Source organism: Salvelinus sp. IW2-2015, linkage group LG31 (genome assembly GCF_002910315.2).
Source record: "Salvelinus sp. IW2-2015 linkage group LG31, ASM291031v2, whole genome shotgun sequence".
NCBI classification, from domain to species: Eukaryota; Metazoa; Chordata; class Actinopteri; order Salmoniformes; family Salmonidae; genus Salvelinus; species Salvelinus sp. IW2-2015.
In genome coordinates this window covers 4,419,245-4,439,990 of record NC_036870.1, presented here as the reverse complement: position 1 = coordinate 4,439,990, position 20,746 = coordinate 4,419,245, and the positions used below count along the sequence as shown (strand labels likewise).

The following is a 20,746-nucleotide window of genomic DNA, read 5'->3' as shown; positions in this document are numbered from 1 at the left end:
GAATACAGTATATACAGTGCCTTTGGAAAGTATTCAGACCCCTTGACTTTTTACACATTTTGTTACGTTTGTTATACCGCATAATGACAAAGCAAAAACAGGTTTTCATTTTTATTTTTTATTTTATGAAAAACAACAAACAGAAATACCTTATTTAGATAAGTATCCAGACCCTTTACTATGAGACTCAAAATTGAGCTCAGCTGCATCCTGTTTCCATTGATCATCCTTGAGATTTTTCTACAACTTGGAGTCCACCTGTGGTAAATATGATTTGGAAAGGCACACACCTGTGTATATAAGGTCCCAGAGTTGACAGTGCATATCAGAGCAAAAACCAAGCKATGAGGTCGAAGGAATTGTCTGTAGAGCTCCGAGACAGGATTGCGTTGAGGCAATGATCTGGGTAAAGGTTCCAAAAAATGTCTGCAGCATTGAAGGTCCTCAAGAACACAGTGGCCTCCATCATTCTTAAATGGAATAAGTTTGGAACCACCAAGATTCTTCCTAGAGCTGGCCGCCCGGCCAAACTGAGCAATCGGGGGAGAAGGGCCATGGTCACGGAGGTGACCAAGAACCTGATGGTCACTTTGACAGAGCCCCAGAGTGCCAAAAGGCACCTAAACACTCAGATTATGAGAAACAAGATTCTCTGGTCTGATGAAACCAAGATTGAACTCTTTGGCRTGAATGTCAAACGTCACGTCTGGAGGAAACCTGGCACCATCCCTACGGTGAAACATGGTGGTGGCAGCATCAGGATGTGAGGATAGTTTTCACCGGCAGGGACTGGGAGACTAGTCAGGATCAACGGAGCAATTTACAGAGAGATCCTTGATGAAAACCTGCTCCAGAGCACTCAGGACCTCAGACTGGGGGCGAAGGTTCACCTTCCAACAAGACAATGACCCTAAGCACACAGCCAAGACAACACAGGAGTGGCTTTGGGACAAGTCTCAATGTCCTTGAGTGGCCCAGCCAGAGCCCGGACTTGAATCCGATCTAACATCTCTGGAGAGACCTGAAAATAGCTTTCCAGCGACATTACCCATCCAACCTGACACAGCTTGAGAGGATCTGCAGAGAAGAATGGGAGAAACTCCCCAAATACTGGTGTGCCAAGCTTGTAGCATCATACCCAAGAAGACTCAAGGCTGTCATCGCTGCCAAAGGTGCTTCAAAAAAGTCTGAATACTTATGTAAAAGTGATATTGAAGTTTTTGATTTATTTACATCTTTTAAAACCTGTTTTTGTTTTGTCATTATGGTGTATTGTGTGTAGTTAGGGGAACAAAATATTTTATACATTTTAGAATAAGGCTGTAACGTAACAGTATGAAAAAAGTCAAGTGGTCTGAATACTTTCTGAAAGCACTGTACATATGAAATCAGGGGCAGGGTAATGGGTGGAAGCCGGCTAGTGACAGTGAGTAAGTTCAGGGCAGGTAATGGGTGGTAGCCGGCTAGTGCCAGTGAGTAAGTTCAGGGCAGGGTAAATGGGTGAAGCCGGCTAGTGACAGTGAGTAAGTTCAGGCAGGGTAATGGGTTGGTAGCCGGCTTGTGACAGTGAGTAAGTTCAGGGCAGGGTAATGGGTGGAAGCCGGCTAGTGCCAGTGAGTAAGTTCAGGGCAGGGTAATGGGTGGAAGCGGCTAGTGCAGTGAGTAAGTTCAGGCAGGGTAATGGGTGGAGCCGGCTAGTGCCAGTGAGTAAGTTCAGGGCAGGGTAATGGTGGAAGCCGGCTAGTGACAGTGAGTAAGTTCAGGGCAGGGTAAGGGTGGAAGCCGCTAGTGACAGTGAGTAAGTTCAGGGCAGGGTAATGGGTGGTAGCCGGCTTGTGACAGTGAGTAAGTTCAGGCAGGGTAATGGTGAGGGAGGGGAGCTGGTCGGGGCGCGGGGCCGCGGCGTTAGCCGGCTAGTCCAGTGAGTAAGTTCAGGGCAGGGTAATGGGTGGTAGCCGGCTTGTGACAGTGAGTAAGTTCAGGGCAGGGTAATGGGTGGTAGCCGGCTAGTTGCGGCTATTTAACAGTCTGATGGCCTTGAGATAGATTTTGTTCTTAGTAATTTCGATCATGAATTCATTATTTATGCCCACATAATTATTGTAATTTTCTGGAACTATATGTCTCATGAAATCCATAAAATCACTCATGCTTTTGCTAATCAACGCATAGTTTCAAAATCAAACTCAATCCAGCTTCATGCAGGAGAAATGATTACACAACATGATTATACAACACAATGCATCAACACATGCAAACTCATGCGATTGGACAAGGTGGCTAATGCAATGAATGAACAGCGAAGTTAGAGAAAATCTTGAAGGATGGATAGYTTGAGTGAAGTTGATGGAGTGAAACGAATCCGAACTATCAGAGAAAAAGCTAAGCCAGTCACAAATGTGCTCAATCTGACACTGCAACTAGGACACCTTACCTCCAGTGGGTGACGCACAGCCTGTAATGTGAATTCAACAGTTAACCATCATTTCTAGACGAATGGGCCTGTGATGAATTTCAACATTTCCAACAACGAATATTGAAATCATGATGTTCATGAACGGAACATGCAACGACAACTCATAAGGTGTGCAGTGCAACAAAGTGTGCAATAACGTGTGCATAACAAAGTGCAACACTGATGTCATCAAAAAAAATAACATGGTTTGATGCTACTTCTTGTACTATACAGACCCTCTACCTGCCCAGATGTCCAACACTCACCTTTCTCCACAGAGTGCAGCAGTCCATCGTAGTGCTGGCTAGCCTTGTTGTAGCCACTCTCCACCTGCATGCGGTCGTCTGCACCAAACAGCTGGGAGTCCTGGCTGTCTCTTAGGAACTCTTGGTAGTGGAGCTCCAGGTTCCTCAAAGCTAGCCTGTACTCCTCCACCCTCAGGGTCTTGAACTGTGGTGATGGGGAAGAAAAGTGAGCGTGGTTAGGAAGAGTGTTATATTCTCTTTGGCCGAATTCCATCCGAACCCCGCCCTCCGTTTCCGGGACCTTTGGAATTGTAAAGCTAAGAATAAATCATTCTGTGGGCCTAATTCAATTCTACAACAAAGAGACACCATCTAATAACTGAAATGTCCTTTATTCTCTGATCTACTGTCTCCAAAAAGTATGTGTGTGCATCCCAAATGGCATCCTATTCCCTATGTAGTGCACTACCGTTGACCAAGGTGCATCTTAATATGGAATAGGGTTACATTTTGAGACACAGCCTGTGTGAAACTATGAGCTCACCATGGTGATGTTCCATGTGGTGATGAGGTGGATGTCTCTCATCAGGTACTGCCAGGACATGAGGCTCTTCATGTCCACGTGCAGCATCTGCCACAGGACCAGCAGGTTCTGGTGACTAGTGTCCAGACTGTGGGGGGAGGTTAGAGGTTAGTGAACCATACAGGTGCTGGGGTCAAACGTCTTCACGAGGCATCAAATGTCTGTCAAAGGTTTTAGCCATGCTATTTTATTCTGGCAGCCACTATGTTTCTGCTCTCTTGCCAACTCCTTATGGAATTGCCATGCCAGACATGTTTGGCATGACAATGAAAATGGAGTGGGCAAGAACACAAAAAGATCTGGGACAGGCTAATGTTGTTAATGGTAAGGCTAAATCAAAAGTTTTGTCCATTTTGTTTCATGGTCAGGCTGAATCAAAGGCTTTAGGCATGTTGTTTATGGTAAGGAGATGATTGGTCGCCTCACCCTGAGACGCCGCTCACTGCGTCATTATTGGTGGGAGGAACCAGGAAACAGATGGAGGGCACGGTGGCCTTGCTGCCTTTGGGGTTCTGCACCTTCCACTTGTACGGCTGAGAGTTGTCRAGCAGTGCACACTCCTCCCCTCTGTGAACTGTGAGCTGGAAAGAAGTACAAAATGGACGCCCACATTGTACTGTATTCGACCAGTTCTAATGACAAGCCTTCAAGCATGACTAATAAGATAAACATAGAGAAAAAAATCTAAATATACTACTGCTTTTCTACTTCTAAGTGTCTACGCTGAGTGTACAAAACTTTGTCTCAAGGCTTACAATTTTTCTTTTTTACCTGTCTCCTCCCCTTCATCTACGCTGATTGAAGTGCATTTAAAAGGTAACATCAGTAAGGGATCATAGCTTTTACCAGTCACCTGGTCAGTCTGTGTCATGYAAAGAGCAATGTTTTGCACACTCAGTGTATGCTTTGAATAAACACTACATTTCCACTGATTCTGATAGAATGTGCTTATACACTGTAAAACCGGATAAGTCCTGGCTGCTCAAACATGTTGAGGAAACCGATCACCTCAAAAAGTCAAGAAACTTAAATAGCTGAAGTGAGCAGTACTACCTTCATATTAGTAATACAAATGCAGTTTTTTAAAGTAAGGTATACTTAAATTTAACACCCCCCACTAAGCCAGCACCTCTAATCATTTCCCYTGTGCCTTGGCTCTTCAATTGAATTGTAGAGTTACCACCCATGACCGTATTTTTTATGTGACAGAGACATGGTTGTTGAATTTATTAATTTTCAGTCCTGTGTCCTTTACCAAGTGAGTTCCTAGAGAGGAGTGTGAGGCCCCGGTGCACAACTGAGCAAGAGGACATGTACATTAGAGTGTCTAGTTTGAGAAACAGATGCCTCACAAGTCCTCAACTGGCAGCTTCATTAAATAGAACCCGCAAAACACCAGTCTCAACGTCAACAGTGAAGAGGCGACTCCGGGATGCTGGCCTTCTAGGCAGAGTTGCAAAGAAAAAGCAATATCTCAGACTAGCCAATAAAAATAAAAAGTTTAAGATGGGAAAAAGAACACAGACACTGGACAGAGGAACTCTGCCTAGAAGGCCAGCATCCCGGAGTCGCCTCCTCACTGTTAACGCTGCCAGTTGAGGACTTGTGAGGCGTCTGTTTCTCAAACTGGACACTGTAATGCACTTGTCTTCTTGCTCAGTTTTGCACCAGGGCCTCCCACTCCTCTTTCTATTCTGGTTAGAGCCAGTTTGAGCTGTTCTGTGAAGGGAGTAGTACACAGCGTTGTACCAGATCTTCAGTTTCTTGGCAATTTCTTGCATGGAATAGCCTTCATTTCTCAGAACAAGAATAGACTGACAAGTTTCAGAAGAAAGGTATTTGTTTCTGGACATTTTGAGCCTGTAATCYAACCCACAAATGCTGATGCTCCAGATACTCAACTAGTCTAAAGGAGGCCAGTTTTCAGCTGTGCTAACAATAAAAACTGAGTTGATGTGACTTCTAATTTAGTTTTGAGTCAGTACCACAAACATTTMAAGTAATAATGACTTTTCATTGACTTTATAAGTACAACTTACTAGAAGTATTTGAGATGGAGTGTACTAAGTAGTAGCCTAAGAGTGTTTGCTTCTCCACTGGAAAGCTGGTCACATGAACATTAATATCTCCTCACCTCCATCTGTTTGAAGTCGCAGACAGCCTGGACAGGCAATTTGCCCTTGACTGGTGTTGCTGGGTTACGTGGCTTTAGCTGGACAATGGTCTTGGCCCTCCGGTTCAGCCCATCCAAATGGGTCTTAAACTCTTTCAGTTGCTCCTTCTCATCCTATAGGAAATATCACATTGTATTTAATGAAACAAACAATGACCGGTGCTGTTGCTATTGTAATGTCACTGAAGTKGAGTTGCTGAATTTCCCCTTCACTTCTTCAAGTAGAGTAAGTCAACCTACAGCTGCGTCCTGTAACAAGTCCTCGAGTCMTGTCACAGTGATGTTACGGTTGCATGTGTATTTCTTCRTCATTGTCATCTGCATCTTTTTCATCTTCTCCTCTGCCTCTTTCACGTCAGAGAAAAACTACAATGGGTAGAAAAGGAGGAGCACAAACGATTTTAAAGATAGGATGATGTGTTTTAAGAAGTGTTTTTATGCTCATTGGACCATCTGWGGGGGATATATGAGTTGGCATACTTGGAAGTAGGCAGTGTTCTCTTTGAGGTGGGACTCGACGCAACAGCAAAGCTGCAGYATCCAGCTCCACTGGGTCTGCAGGGCTGCAGTGAAGGCCTTTGTTGGAGAGAGAGAGACGGGTGTAAAGACAACCATTGGCCTCTTTAAAAAAAAAAAAAACGCTTTAACAACCCACCTATCCTCATGTCCTCTGCTTTTAGACATGAAAGACAAATCCCTGTTAAATAGATACTGTAATGCAGGGGTAGGCCACTAGATTTAGCCGTGGGATGATTTTTGTCTGAGTCTATGGTCAGGGGGCCGGAACATAATTAGAATAATTTGAACACTGTAAATTGAACACAAGTAAGCCCAAAAAGAGATTGTATTTGAAGATAACATGATCATGTCATACCTTTATTACATTGAGACACAATCACAAATCTTTATTTTTATTCATGGGAATACTTGGGAACATATTTACTAAATAAATTTTAGCTGAATTCCTGGTGATATATATGTATTTTTTCTCACCTCTACAGTCGTCTTGGCAGGGTGTCCCTCCTTCAGCAGTTTATCTCCTTGGACCTGGACACTGTTGACCCTCTTCTCCCTGTGCTCCAGCTCTTTCATCAACCCCTGAAATTAACCAAAGAAAACACAGGACTTATGGCAAGAGGGAGGATATTACTAGATATGCAAGTGTAACAGTATAACTTTAGTCTGTCCCCTCGCCCCGGGCGCGAACCAGGGACCCTCTGCACACATCAACAACAGTCACCCACGAAGCATCGCTCCACAAAAGCCCCGGCCCTTGCAGAGCAAGGGGAACCACTACTTCAAGCGAGTGACGTAACCGATTGAAACGCTATTAGCGCGCACCACCGCTAACTAGCTAGCCATTTCACATCCGTTACACTCACCCCCCTTTCAACCTCATCCTTTTCCGCAGCAACCAGTGATCCGGGTCAACATCGTCCCATCAGCCACAGTCACCCACGAAGCATCGTTACCCATCGCTCCACAAAAGCCGCGGCCCTTGCAGAGCAAGGGGAACCACTACTTCAAGTTCTCAAAGCGAGTGATGTAACCGATTGAAACACTATTAGCGCGCACCACCGCTAACTAGCTAGCCATTTCACATCCGTTACACAAGTGCATCCCTAATCATAATAAATTAATTACTTTAATGATTTTTTCATTGGCAAGATTAGCAAACTTAGGCATGACGTGCCAGCAACAAACGCTGACACTACACATCCAAGTATAACTGATCGAATTATGAAAGACAAGCATTGTCATTTTGAATTCCGTATAGTGAGTTTGGAAGAGGTGAAAAATGATTGTTGTCTATAAACATTGACAAGCCACTAGGGTCTGACAACTTGGATGGAAAATTACTGAGGATAATAGTGGACGATATTGCTACTCCTAGTTGCCATATCTTCAATRTAAGCCTACTAGAAAGTGTGTGCCCTCAGGCCTGGAGGGAAGRAAAAGTCATTCCGCTACCGAAGAATAGCACAGCCCCCTTTACTGGCTCAAATAGCTAACCAATCCGCCTGATACCAACCCTCAGTAAACTTCTTGAAAAAACTGTGTTTGACCAGATACAATGCTATTTTACAGTAAACAAATTGACAACAGACTTTCAACATGCTTATAGGGAAGGACATTCAACAATCACGGCACTTACACAAATGACTGATGATTGGCTGAAAGAAATTGATGATACAAATATTGTGGGAGCTGTTTTGTTAGACTTCAGGACAGCTTTTGACATTATTGATCATAGCTCTTGCTGGAAAAATGCACGTGTTATGGCTTTACACCCCCTGCTATATTGTGGATAAAGAGTTTCCTGTCTAACAGAACACAGAGGGTGATCTTTTAATGGAATCCTCTCAAACATAATCCAGGTAGAATCAGGAATTCCCCAGCGTAGCCGTTTAGGCCCCTTACTTTTTCCATCTTTACTAATGACATGCCACTGGCTTGTGTCTATGTCTGCAGATGACTCAACACTATACACGTCAGCTACTACAGCGAGTGAAATGACTGCAATACTTAACAAAGAGCTGCAGTTAGTTTCAGAATGGGTGGCAAGGAATAAATTAGTCCTAAATATTTAAAAACCTAAAAGCATTGTATTTGGGACATATCATTCATTAAACCCTAAACCTGAACTAAATCTTGTAATGAATAATGTGGAAATTGAGCAAGTTGAGATGGCTAAACTGCTTGTAGTAACCCTGGATTATAAACGGTCATGGTCAAAACATGTTGATACAACAGTAGCTAAGATGAGGAGAAGTCTTTCCATAATAACGCACAGCTCTGCCTTCTTAACAACACTATCAACAAGGCAGGTCCTACAGGCCCTAGTTTAATCGCACCTGGACTACTGTTCAGTCGTGTGGTCAGGTGCCACAAAGAGCGACGTCAGAGAATTACAATTGGCTCAGAACAGGGCAGCACGGCTGGCCCTTAAATGTACACGGAGAGCTAACGTTAATAATATGCATGTACATCTCTCATGGCTCAAAGTGGAGGAGAGATTGACTCCATCACTACTTGGTTTGTAAGAAGTGTTGACATGCTGAATGCACCGAGCTGTCTGCTTAAACTACTAGCACACAGCTCGGACACCCATGTATACCCCNCGAAGCATCGTTACCCATCGCTCCACAAAAGCCGCGGCTCTGCAAGGGGAACCACTGCTTCAAGGTCTCAAAGCGAGTGACGTAACCAATTGAAACGCTATTAGCGCGCACCACCGCTAACTAGCTAGCCATTTCACATCCGTTACACTCACCCCCCTTTCAACCTCCTCCTTTTCCGCAGCAACCAGTGATCCGGGTCAACAGCATCAATGTAACAGTTTAATTTTACGTCCCATCAGCCACAGTCACCCAAGAAGCATCGTTACCCATCGCTCCACAAAAGCCGCGGCCCTTGCAGAGCAAGGGGAACCACTACTTCAAGTTCTCAAAGCGAGTGATGTAACCGATTGAAACACTATTAGCGCGCACCACCGCTAACTAGCTAGCCATTTCACATCCGTTACACAAGTGCATCCCTAATCATAATAAATTAATTACTTTAATGATTTTTTCATTGGCAAGATTAGCAAACTTAGGCATGACGTGCCAGCAACAAACGCTGACACTACACATCCAAGTATAACTGATCGAATTATGAAAGACAAGCATTGTCATTTTGAATTCCGTATAGTGAGTTTGGAAGAGGTGAAAAATGATTGTTGTCTATAAACATTGACAAGCCACTAGGGTCTGACAACTTGGATGGAAAATTACTGAGGATAATAGTGGACGATATTGCTACTCCTAGTTGCCATATCTTCAATRTAAGCCTACTAGAAAGTGTGTGCCCTCAGGCCTGGAGGGAAGRAAAAGTCATTCCGCTACCGAAGAATAGCACAGCCCCCTTTACTGGCTCAAATAGCTAACCAATCCGCCTGATACCAACCCTCAGTAAACTTCTTGAAAAAACTGTGTTTGACCAGATACAATGCTATTTTACAGTAAACAAATTGACAACAGACTTTCAACATGCTTATAGGGAAGGACATTCAACAATCACGGCACTTACACAAATGACTGATGATTGGCTGAAAGAAATTGATGATACAAATATTGTGGGAGCTGTTTTGTTAGACTTCAGGACAGCTTTTGACATTATTGATCATAGCTCTTGCTGGAAAAATGCACGTGTTATGGCTTTACACCCCCTGCTATATTGTGGATAAAGAGTTTCCTGTCTAACAGAACACAGAGGGTGATCTTTTAATGGAATCCTCTCAAACATAATCCAGGTAGAATCAGGAATTCCCCAGCGTAGCCGTTTAGGCCCCTTACTTTTTCCATCTTTACTAATGACATGCCACTGGCTTGTGTCTATGTCTGCAGATGACTCAACACTATACACGTCAGCTACTACAGCGAGTGAAATGACTGCAATACTTAACAAAGAGCTGCAGTTAGTTTCAGAATGGGTGGCAAGGAATAAATTAGTCCTAAATATTTAAAAACCTAAAAGCATTGTATTTGGGACATATCATTCATTAAACCCTAAACCTGAACTAAATCTTGTAATGAATAATGTGGAAATTGAGCAAGTTGAGATGGCTAAACTGCTTGTAGTAACCCTGGATTATAAACGGTCATGGTCAAAACATGTTGATACAACAGTAGCTAAGATGAGGAGAAGTCTTTCCATAATAACGCACAGCTCTGCCTTCTTAACAACACTATCAACAAGGCAGGTCCTACAGGCCCTAGTTTAATCGCACCTGGACTACTGTTCAGTCGTGTGGTCAGGTGCCACAAAGAGCGACGTCAGAGAATTACAATTGGCTCAGAACAGGGCAGCACGGCTGGCCCTTAAATGTACACGGAGAGCTAACGTTAATAATATGCATGTACATCTCTCATGGCTCAAAGTGGAGGAGAGATTGACTRCATCACTACTTGGTTTGTAAGAAGTGTTGACATGCTGAATGCACCGAGCTGTCTGCTTAAACTACTAGCACACAGCTCGGACACCCATGTATACCCCCACGAGACATGCCACCAGAGGTCTCTTCACAATCCCCAAGTCAAGAACAGACTATGGGAGGTGCACAGTACTACAGAGGGCCATGACTACATGGAACTCTATTCCACATCAGGTAACTGATGCAAGCAGTAGAATCAGATTGAAAAAACAGATAAATATACACAGCGGGACTGTGAAGAGATACACACACACACATAGGAACAGACACACACATACGCACACATACGCTAGCACACACATTCTACACACACACATTGTAATAGTGTTGTATGGTGGTATTATACATTTTGTATTGTAGATATGTAGTGGTGTAATAATGTTATATGATGTAGTGTTTTATCTTTTGTTTTATGTGTTCGGACCCCCGGAAGAGTAGCTGCTGCCTTGGAAGCAGCTAATGGGGATTCTTAATAAATACAAATACATTTTTTTTTTTATTAAACAGAATCTGATCAAAAGCTAATTAAAGATGGCATTCTGCTGTTCTGTAAAGTGCGATAGCTTTTTACTTTACTCTACAAGATACCGTATTATGCTTATAGCTCTCGTCGTWTTTAATTGAAGTTGAKCTTTCCAGGTACGMTGAGGATGAGAACAGCCKTACCGAGTAGTTGTCTTTCTTGGCTGTCATGTTGGTGTTGCGTTCGCTCCAGTCGTAGTTCACCTCCTCCTCCTCCTTGTCATTCAGCCACATCAACTCCTTGGTGGCTGCAGTGACAAAGGCATGAAGCCCGTCCAGGCTGCGCAGKCGAGCCTTGGAAGAACTCTTGAGGAGAAAAGAATATAAAGGAGATTGGAGAAGACGCATTAGATYAATGTCAGACAGTCGAAAAGTTGTAGTTGTACGTTCATATCTCGAGTCCAGAACATACCAGAAGCTTGCCATAATGCAACTCCAGCTTGGATAAGTTGTCTCTGTAGGCACCTTTGGTGACAGGGGAGAGCTGACTCTGAAGGGGAATAGAAAAAGAGACTAAAGATTAGAGAAGAAGCAGGGTTAGAAAAAGAAACAGTCAGACTACTTTGAGCATTAACCAAAGAGGATCAATGATGGTATGACTGAATCAGTCCAATTCCAATCCCATCCCAGGTCGTTTTTCCCAACGTACCTCGTCTGCTTTTGCCCTGCCAATCTTAGCATGGAACTCCTCCACTGACTGGTGAAGGCCGCGGTGGCTGCCCAGCTGGGACTCCACGGTGGGCAGGTCCGAGCCCCATTCCCCCTGGTCCACCCGCCTCTGGTTCTCCTCAACCCAGGCCAGCAGGTCCTGGATGTAGCGCAGGGTCACCTCGTCCAGCTCGGGACGCACCCTCATGGGTGCCTGCTGAAGGGTCTGCATCTGGGACATGGGTATCTGGGTGATGGTTACCCCGGACTTCAGGCGCAGGTTGTACTCACTGCGCAGGTTCACCAGCCGCTCGTGGAGACGGTACACTCTGGAGGTAAAACAGCAGGAACAATGATGACTTGTTCAACGACAACAAACCAAGTTGTCATAAAGATGTAAASACATAGTAATAATATAATAGTTACAATACAGTAAGAGGCTTAGGTGTCGTCGCGTGTCGCACAAGGCCTCACAATAACACAGTAATGCTCTGTGTGAATGACGTGGCGCTGAAGTGGTTTTACTCAGTGGTTGTCCTGACCTGCGGTACATCTGTTCAGCTTGTAGGTGGCGTCCGTCCTTCAGCAGCTGCACGTCGTTGAAGAGGTACCGGATCATGCCCTCGGCCTTGTCCAGGTCTGTCTCTATCTCTGCTGTGTGCATAGCAGGCTTTCCTGAGTTCAGCAAACGGACATCCTAGAACATAGACACAGTATAAACACRGTGACACCATGTGTTCCATCTTGAATACAGCATCATTAGACATCAGTCCATCAGCCTGAGAATGCTTTTGAACATCCGAACACATCCAATCTGTGGGGTATTCATTCACTGTATCAATGACTAGACTCAGTCTAGCATGGGCTTGTGGTTACAAATCTGTAGGGCCACAGACTGTACATTATACAGTCTATATTGGCTAGTGACTGTCTGCCCCAGCAGGGTGTGAGACTCACCATCTGTAGCAGGCCCTCAACCTGGTTGAGCTGCTCCTCACACACCCCAGACTCCATCTGGACCTTACTGACAACCCTCTGCAGCCGCTCCAGCCTGAGGGTCAAAGGTCAACACATCAGTTGAGACATGTTCCACAGTCTATCATAACTCGGCTCTTGGCTGAGGTATTGTCTAATGAGGTAACGATTTAACTCAATGATGGTACTGTAAATCATGACTGGCAGTACTCTACTCAAAGACAACACTGGCCCCTTGGCCAGATCCCTTGTGAAACAAGTATTTTGACCTCAATGGGACAAACTGGTTGAATAAAGATATAATAATATAAATAAATAATACACATAAAAAATTATGTCGGTATGAATTCATTTCAATAGCTTCAATATAATATCTGGAGAAAAAAAAACTTCTGCAAATTACAGCAAACATCCAACAATCTTCTCAGAAACGTTATTTAGGCATGGTAACACTCACTCCTTCTCGATCTTCTTGCGAAATAAATACTCTAAACCATAGCTCTGACTGGCAAAGGCCATGATGGATTCACTGACAGCTTGTCCTCCCCAGTAGATATGATGACAGTCCACAGGATGTTGTAGTGCGATAAGGTGTTGTGTGGTTGGCTGTTGCGTGACTCACAGACCACAGTAGCTTCTCCGACCGCTGCCCTGACTGCTTACTTCAAGACTGGAAGTCTTGTGATGAGAGACCAAGCCTTACCAAAAAACTACATACGCCCTGCTTGTGATTTGGAAAGGATTGTCCTATAATAACTTGCTTAGGACAGCAAATAATCACATTATTGAAAGGTTTTGAACTCTTTGCCATGGCAACGCATGGATCTTTCAGTGAGTCATGGTCGGGTTGTCCAGCTATCTTTATCTCACAATGTCTTCTCACATCTAGAAAACTGGTTATTAATCCACATAGTCACAGCAGCCACATAGTTACAGATGCCCCTGGCTACTTTCTCCAATGTTTCATTTATTACTTCTAGTAAACATCGAGTTTGCTTTAACAACTGAAACAACAAAAACACTGTGTGACAGAGTCCCTAAATCGAGAATTTCTCTTCAAAACGGCATCTAACAAAAAACACTTAACAGATTTCAAGCCTCATCTCAAAGATGAAGATATAATCTCAAACACCACAGGCCCTCCGACACCGTTTTGTATGTCTGTATAATGGCTGACCCACCTCTCAAATTCTGTCCTTAGAAGACGCTCTCTCTCCAATATGGCTACATGCAGACGACCCCACTCCTTCTCCACATCGATAGGGTGGTATCCAGGGGGCACCTTGACATGACCCACCTGAACTGCACCCTGCAAGGACAGACACAGACAGGCAGTCAGGAAAAACTTTCCAAAAAAATGGCCAGCATCTATTTGATACAGTTAGTTGATATAACTATTCACTCTGGGTGTTTCGGCTTCTTCTCTTTTTAGAGGATTATTTACTAACCTCAAATGACTTGTAGACATGTTTGGATCGATTCTTGTCAGCTTCCTTTGCAGGCAGCTCTGTCTCCTTGAACTTCAGAAACTGGCGCCAAAGAACCTGAATATTTAAAATGTTGCTGAATTAATTCAACATGACAAGTGAACATAGTTCTTGTTTCATCACATCCCTCAAGACAATTTTCAGAAATCAGAGACAAACAGTATTTGCTCATCAAGCGAGACGTAAGGTATTATGGAGGCTAGTACCACTTCAGAGACAAACAGTATTTCCTCATCAGAGAGACATAAGGTATTATGGAGGCTAGTACCACTTCAGAGACAAACAGTATTTCCTCATCAAGCGAGACATAAGGTATTATGGAGGCTAGTACCACTTCAGAGACAAACAGTATTTCCTCATCAAGCGAGAATAATATTATGGAGGCTAGTACCACTTCAGAGACAAACAGTATTTCCTCATCAAGCGAGACATAAGGTATTATGGAGGCTAGTACCACTTCCATAACTGCTACTCCACAGCTACTCCAAAAAATCATGTTTAATTCACTGTTACAACTGAACATTGCTTTTGACATATACAGTATCAAGTCTCTAAGACAATTATTATAAACAATTAAATAAACAGAAAATTAAAATATTCGCTTACATGTATCAAGCAAAAGATTTCCCCAATAGGTGAGGAGACTTACCTCAATCTCCTCATAGCTGGTAGGGAACTTCCTCTCCTCAAACACGATGATGTGGTGTCTGATCCACTGCAAAAGCAGGGTCACTAGCTCATAGTACTCCTGCCAGCGCAGCTCCAGCTCCTGGGGGACACACAGGAGACAGGAGAATGTTCATTAGAGAAAAGTTTAATGAAACTATATTGGACAAAAATATAAACGCAACATGTAAAGTGTTGGTACCAGAAGTTTTCCATATGTACAAAAAGCTAATTTCACTCAAATGTTGTGCACACATGTGTTTATATCCCTGTTACTGAGCATTTCTCTTTTGCCAAGATAATCCATCCACCTGACAGGTATGGCATATCAAGAAGCTAATTAAACAACATGATCATTACACAGGTGCACTTTGTTCTGAGGACAATAAAAGGCCACTCTAAAATGTGCAGTTTTGTCACACAACACAATGCCACAGATGTCTCAAGTTTTGAGGGATCCTGCAATTGGCATGCTGACTGCAGGACTGTCCAACAGAGCTGTTGCCAGAGAATTGAATGTTCATTAGCTGGGCCTCATTAGCTGGGCCTGGCTCCCAGTGGGTGGACCTGGCTCCCAAGTGGGTGGGCTTATGCCCAACCATAGATTAGGGCTTAATGAATTTATTTKAATTGACTGATTTCCTTCTAGGAACTGTAACKAAAAAAAAATCTTTGAAATTGTTACATGTTGCATTTATATGTTTTGTTCAATATAAAACTCGGGAGTCTCCATACCACTGCATTAAAAATCACTCCACTGGTCAAACATGGTGTTGGGTGAAGTTCCCTCTAGATGCTGATCTTGGTTCAGTTTTGCATTTCCCCCACTATTGATCAATGTAAAAATTGGGGGAGGGGAAGCTGATCCTATACCTGTACATAAGGGAAAATTCCCTCTGGAGCGTCAAAGACATCTTAAAGTTTGGGAAGATGTGGCCTCGTAGGTGAGACCAGGAGGAAGCCCCTTGGTGGTGATGACCTATACGGTTGCAAGAAGACAACACTCACATTGGCTTTCACCCCATCCTGGACGTCAGGTACACGGGGCATGACGTCATACAGGGAGGACACGTATGTGATGATGGACTTCTCGTCTGGGTGTGGCACATCCACATCTTAATAGAGGGGAGACAATGAGCATCAGTTAAAAACAGATGTTCTTTATAAGCTAAATGCAAGTATTCATACAAATACAGATATCTGCAAATAGTATTGACAGTAATGGAGAAAACAATACTCGCACGTTACCTTCTGGGTCGAGCAGCCGAGTGACTCCCAGGTCTCTCTCTGCCACACTGAAGGCCTGCTCCAGGTTCTCTACAGGTGTCTGTCGGTACACCTTACTCATGTCAATCAGAGTAGGCCTGGGGACAGAACATAGAGAAGACTGTTCAAACTATGAAATTGAATCTCAGATACTGTATTTTCTTATAGAATATAGTGCAAATGGATGTATTATATTCKTCTTTGCAACCCCCGAAACATTTAGGTAAAACCATTAAATAAGAGTTCATTTTCTAAAACCCTTTTTTTTTTTGCAGATGGTCGGGGGCCGGAAACATAATTACAAATAATTTGTAGATTGCAAATTGACCGCAAGAAGCTCAAACAGATATAATATTTGACTAAAACATAACCATTTCAAACATTGCTTATATTTGTATATGATCACGTGTCTCTCTATTATGCATGTGAAAACCTGTGAACAGATTTCCAAAATTAAAAACACTTGACTTCCTGGTGTTTTTAGTCTTTTATGTCCAACAATGAAGAAGATAAAAATAAGTCGGGAAAGGGTGGAATTGCCTACATTAGATCCTGATCGWCATGCCTCTCTCAGAGGAATGTGAATACAGACAGGAGGAGGGCAGGAAAAAACAAGAGCTCCTACCAACCAGTAACTTAGAAAGCCCCCCACCGTTCCATGCACAAAACATGCAAGTAATTCCATGCACACTGCCAATAAAAGTAATTGCAGTCAAATAACATGCAGATACAAGCTTTGACTGCTTGGAATGAGCACAGGGCACCTCATATTTGCCAAGGGATTTAGTCTGGCATGGTTAGACAAAATACAGGGGTTTTGTAAACAAATTATAAAAAGGCATAAATTGCATAAATTGTTATATTCCCTATTAGAAATTAACTWATGTCTAGAAGTAGAAAAAAAAGGAAGGCTATCAAAGTGYATCCCAACCACCACCTTAATGAAAAAAATCACATAAACCCTCCATACCCTTTCACAACTCTTTGCACATTGTAGTCTCCATGGCCAGTGGGCTGGTGCTCCATATCAGAGTGTCTGTAGGAGTGTCTGTCCCTGCTCAGGTGCACTATGRGAGGTTCTGACCCTGACGCAGACCCTGCCTCCCCATTCTGGGAGCCTCGGCTGGAGGAGGACTTCCCCYGGCTCTGGGACCCCTGACCCGAGTCAAAGGAGCTGCTCTCAGCTGGGATGTCCTCACACAGCATGACCACCCGGTCCTCCAGGTCACTGACGGAGCCCTGGGTGCTGCTGGAGGTGCTGTTCAACCGTCTCTTGGAGGAGCGGAACTTCTTCRTCAGACTGTGCATCATGGTGAGGGTGTGTGTGGGTGTCCTCAACTGCAAACAGTGTTCAAAAACTCTCCTCTTGCAGTTTTTCCTTACAGTCTTACAAATCCATCCGCGTATGAGACTGGGACTGATGTTTTTAAGATTTTACAAGGTTCATGATGCATTCTCACCCTCCAGATACAATTAAATAGACGTTCATACTGTAGCGGCAGTCACTCCCCAAAACACAACMATCGTTCAAGCTTTCCAGTCCGTTTTTCAGTTCAGTGTCTCATGTATCCACATTGCCTTTGATTTAGCATCCCCTTTTCCACAGCTAGARAACGTGCAAGCCTTGAGCGTCGACGGTCATAGAATTGAGAGATGACTTTCTCATGCTTTTCCCCAAATTCAAWTTGTTGTGTGTGAGCCCAGACTACTTTGTTGATTTGTCGTTCTGCAGTGTGTTTCTGTCTTGCTCTTGGTCTGTGTGGAGTTTGTATGGCAGACACACCTGAGACACCTGGGCGTACCTGAGCTGTGCTGCTATCTGCCGAGACTTAAAAGCACAGCGTCTTATTTTCAYACTCATGGGACACAACCCCTCAGTCACAATCCTCTCTCTTTCCATGCAACTAAATACTACCTCAAAGCTGCCTCGCCACCACCTGTGCCTTTCTCCTGAGTCGTGTGTGTGTGTGTGTGTATGTGTGAGCCTACAGGGTGTGTTTATACAGTACGTGCAAACATGAAAAGTCTGTTGTCAAAATCTACCCTGACCTCTTATGCTATTCTTTTTTCCACAGGCATTTATGTGTGACGTGTTAGACTTTCCCCTGCCTCTATGGATGACTGAGGAAGATCTTCCACCCAGAACTGTCAACAGGCAAACTGYAATGCTTGGTTTTGTTGTTTTAAGAGAGTCTTTGAGATTCTTGCTGTAATAAAAAGCGCTAWACAAATTCAATCTGTTATCATCATRATTAWTAAATACACTGAGTGTTCAAAATATTAAGAACACCMTCCTAATATTGAGTTGCACCCCTTTTACCCRCAGAACAGCCTCAATTAATCGGGCCATGGATTCCACAAGGTGTCGAAAGGGTTCCACAGGGATGCTGGCCCATGTTGACTCCAATGCCTCCCACAGTTGTGTCAAGTTGGCTAGATGTCATTTGGGTGGGGGACCATTCTTGATACACACGGGAAACTGTTGAGCGTGAAAAACCCAACAGCATTGCAGTTCTTGACACGAACCGGTGCGCCTGGCACTTACTACCATAACCCGTTCAAAGGCACGTAAATATTTTGTCTTGCCCGCTCACCCTCTGAATGGCACACAGACACAATCCATGTCTCAATTGTCTCAAGGCTTAAAATTCCTTCTTTAACCCGTCCCCTCTCCTTCATCGACACATGGATTTAACAAGTGACATCAAAAAGGGATTTCTTTCACCTGGTCAGTCTACATCACGGGAAAGAGCAGGTGTTCATAATGTTTTGTACACTCAGTGTATTATTGCTATGTGCTTGAATGCATACCTGGACATGCGTTGCTATAGCAAATAAAATGTTTTCATCAATGAAACTGCTTCCAGATAAAATAATGAGAAGTAATGTTTGACTTTGATTGACGACTGATTGCATAACTATCTGAAGAGGTCCGCCTGTCTGCAGTGTGACAGTGAATATGAATTTCACATTCCTGTCTTTGTATGCACAGCAATACATGGCAAATGTAACATGTAGGTGGAGCCTTACAAGGAGCACAGGGGTTCACTATGTCCCAAGGACGTATATTATAGCAGGCCCAGGCAATCGCATGTAATCACAAAGTGGTTAGGCATAGCTTAAAAAATGTGTTCTTGGATGTCCATGTATCCCCCCTGGCACAACCTCCCCGTGACACCCGCAATGTCCTCAAGTCCCAGTCAGACCACCTCAATACTACACCTTCAAGGATGCATCTCACCTGTGTTTGTGTACGACGGCGTTGAAGAGCTTGCCGTCCCTCCAGCTGGTGGTGAAGTTGTCACAGCGCATCCCGTGGTACCCCTCCACCATGCGCTGGGACCACAGCAGCAGCTTCTCCTTGGCCGTCATGTCGTCTGACTGGCCATTCACCTGGATGTCGGAGATCTGGGGGGGGGGGGGGGGGGGGTATTGGTGAGGCAGGAAGTGTTCTTTAATCATGGTCCTGAGGATCCATAGGGTATACAGGCTTTTGTTCAATTCGAGTAGTACTAACACATCTTTATTTCTTTTGTTGTTTAACCTTTATTTAACTAGGCAAGTCAATTAAGAACAAATTCATATTTACAATGACGGCCTACCCCGGCCAAACCTTAACTCGGACGATGCTGGGCCAATTGTGCACCGCCTTATGGGACTCCCAATCACGGCCTGTTGTGATACAGCCTGGAACTGATTTAACTAATTTGATGATTAGTTAATTATTTGAATCAGGTGTGTTAGAACTGAGCTTGAACAAAAGCTTGCAAACCTTGTAGGTCCCCAGGACTGAATAACAGTGTTATAGCTGTCTCTTATACACATCTAGATGTGTATAAGAGACAGGTGTTATAGATGGTTCAAGGTGTGGTGGACTGGAAAAAAGGCTGGCAAAAAGGGTTATGGTCTGTGGATAAAGGGAACATAACGGAAGAGAACTCTGTGTGCTTTGGTATAATCATAATGCATTGATTTCAAGTWCAAAGGCAGGGAAACCTTTTTCCAATAAGCAACGTGACTTGATCCAGGCTTAAGATGACTCACGTTTTCAACCTCAATAACCAACAGTCAGATGCAAAATGCATATGAAATCTATTGCCGTTTGCGGCTGTGAAAACACCCCAAACAGCTTTATGTTCCCGGTTGCAGAATTCAAGTTGTGAGAGTAAAAACATCCACGGGGCACAGCATTTAATAAGGTGCAGTGAATTCCTGCAGCGAATGCCCGTTTAAACGAAGTTGGAAGATAAAGCTACGAGTCACAGGTACAGCCTTGAGAATCTCTCAGCAGTCTATTTCCCTCTGGAGAGAGAGAGATGATAACTACTGCATCTACAGGAAGCTTCAACAACACTGAGGTAACTTCAGATAAATGGTGGAGCTGTGTTCACTTTAGTGTTTTGTTGCTGTTACGCAATGCTCAATACTACATGTGCAGTGCACACTGTGTTTGTTCCATGCAGTGTGAAATAATGAACGTATTCCCTTGCTAGAAATACAATTGCATAACCCAAACCCCTCTCAACCACCAAAAATAAAACAATAACCAAATAAAAAATGGATGATCCATGGAGTAGTGGTTACTTTTAGTCATAAAAAGGACACTRTATAGAGCCTTATTGGAACAAGAAAGATTGCTTTATGACCAATGTGACACMTTCAATGTTTGGCCGGTGGTGGAACACTGTCAGTGGTTCTAATATCACTTTCAGGCTTTTTTGAAGGAAAGGGTGGAGAGAGGGAAAACGTTG

The 20,746-nt window shown here is 43.7% G+C and overlaps 1 protein-coding gene across 15 annotated transcripts in view; it reads right to left on the bottom strand.

The window, feature by feature from the left end:
- The window catches only part of pleca (plectin a), a 155,213-nt gene that overhangs the window by 19,919 nt on the left and 114,548 nt on the right, over positions 1-20,746 (bottom strand). For 9 of the 15 annotated variants that reach the window (XM_023975804.3, XM_023975801.3, XM_023975803.3 and 6 more), the window contains 19 exons: positions 19,237-19,403; positions 15,978-16,093; positions 15,738-15,844; positions 14,713-14,832; positions 14,025-14,120; positions 13,758-13,885; positions 12,559-12,652; positions 12,144-12,298; positions 11,603-11,930; positions 11,366-11,443; positions 11,098-11,259; positions 6,450-6,554; positions 5,937-6,032; positions 5,697-5,822; positions 5,418-5,570; positions 3,710-3,864; positions 3,245-3,371; positions 2,722-2,905; positions 2,435-2,455 (listed from right to left, as the gene is read on the bottom strand). In XM_023975804.3, coding sequence (XP_023831572.1) covers positions 2,435-2,455; positions 2,722-2,905; positions 3,245-3,371; positions 3,710-3,864; positions 5,418-5,570; positions 5,697-5,822; positions 5,937-6,032; positions 6,450-6,554; positions 11,098-11,259; positions 11,366-11,443; positions 11,603-11,930; positions 12,144-12,298; positions 12,559-12,652; positions 13,758-13,885; positions 14,025-14,120; positions 14,713-14,832; positions 15,738-15,844; positions 15,978-16,093; positions 19,237-19,403 — 2,518 coding nt within the window. The remainder of the gene's footprint in view (positions 1-2,434; positions 2,456-2,721; positions 2,906-3,244; positions 3,372-3,709; positions 3,865-5,417; positions 5,571-5,696; positions 5,823-5,936; positions 6,033-6,449; positions 6,555-11,097; positions 11,260-11,365; positions 11,444-11,602; positions 11,931-12,143; positions 12,299-12,558; positions 12,653-13,757; positions 13,886-14,024; positions 14,121-14,712; positions 14,833-15,737; positions 15,845-15,977; positions 16,094-19,236; positions 19,404-20,746) is intronic. The other 6 variants (XM_023975808.3, XM_023975798.3, XM_070436506.1 and 3 more) reach the window with 1 other exon arrangement.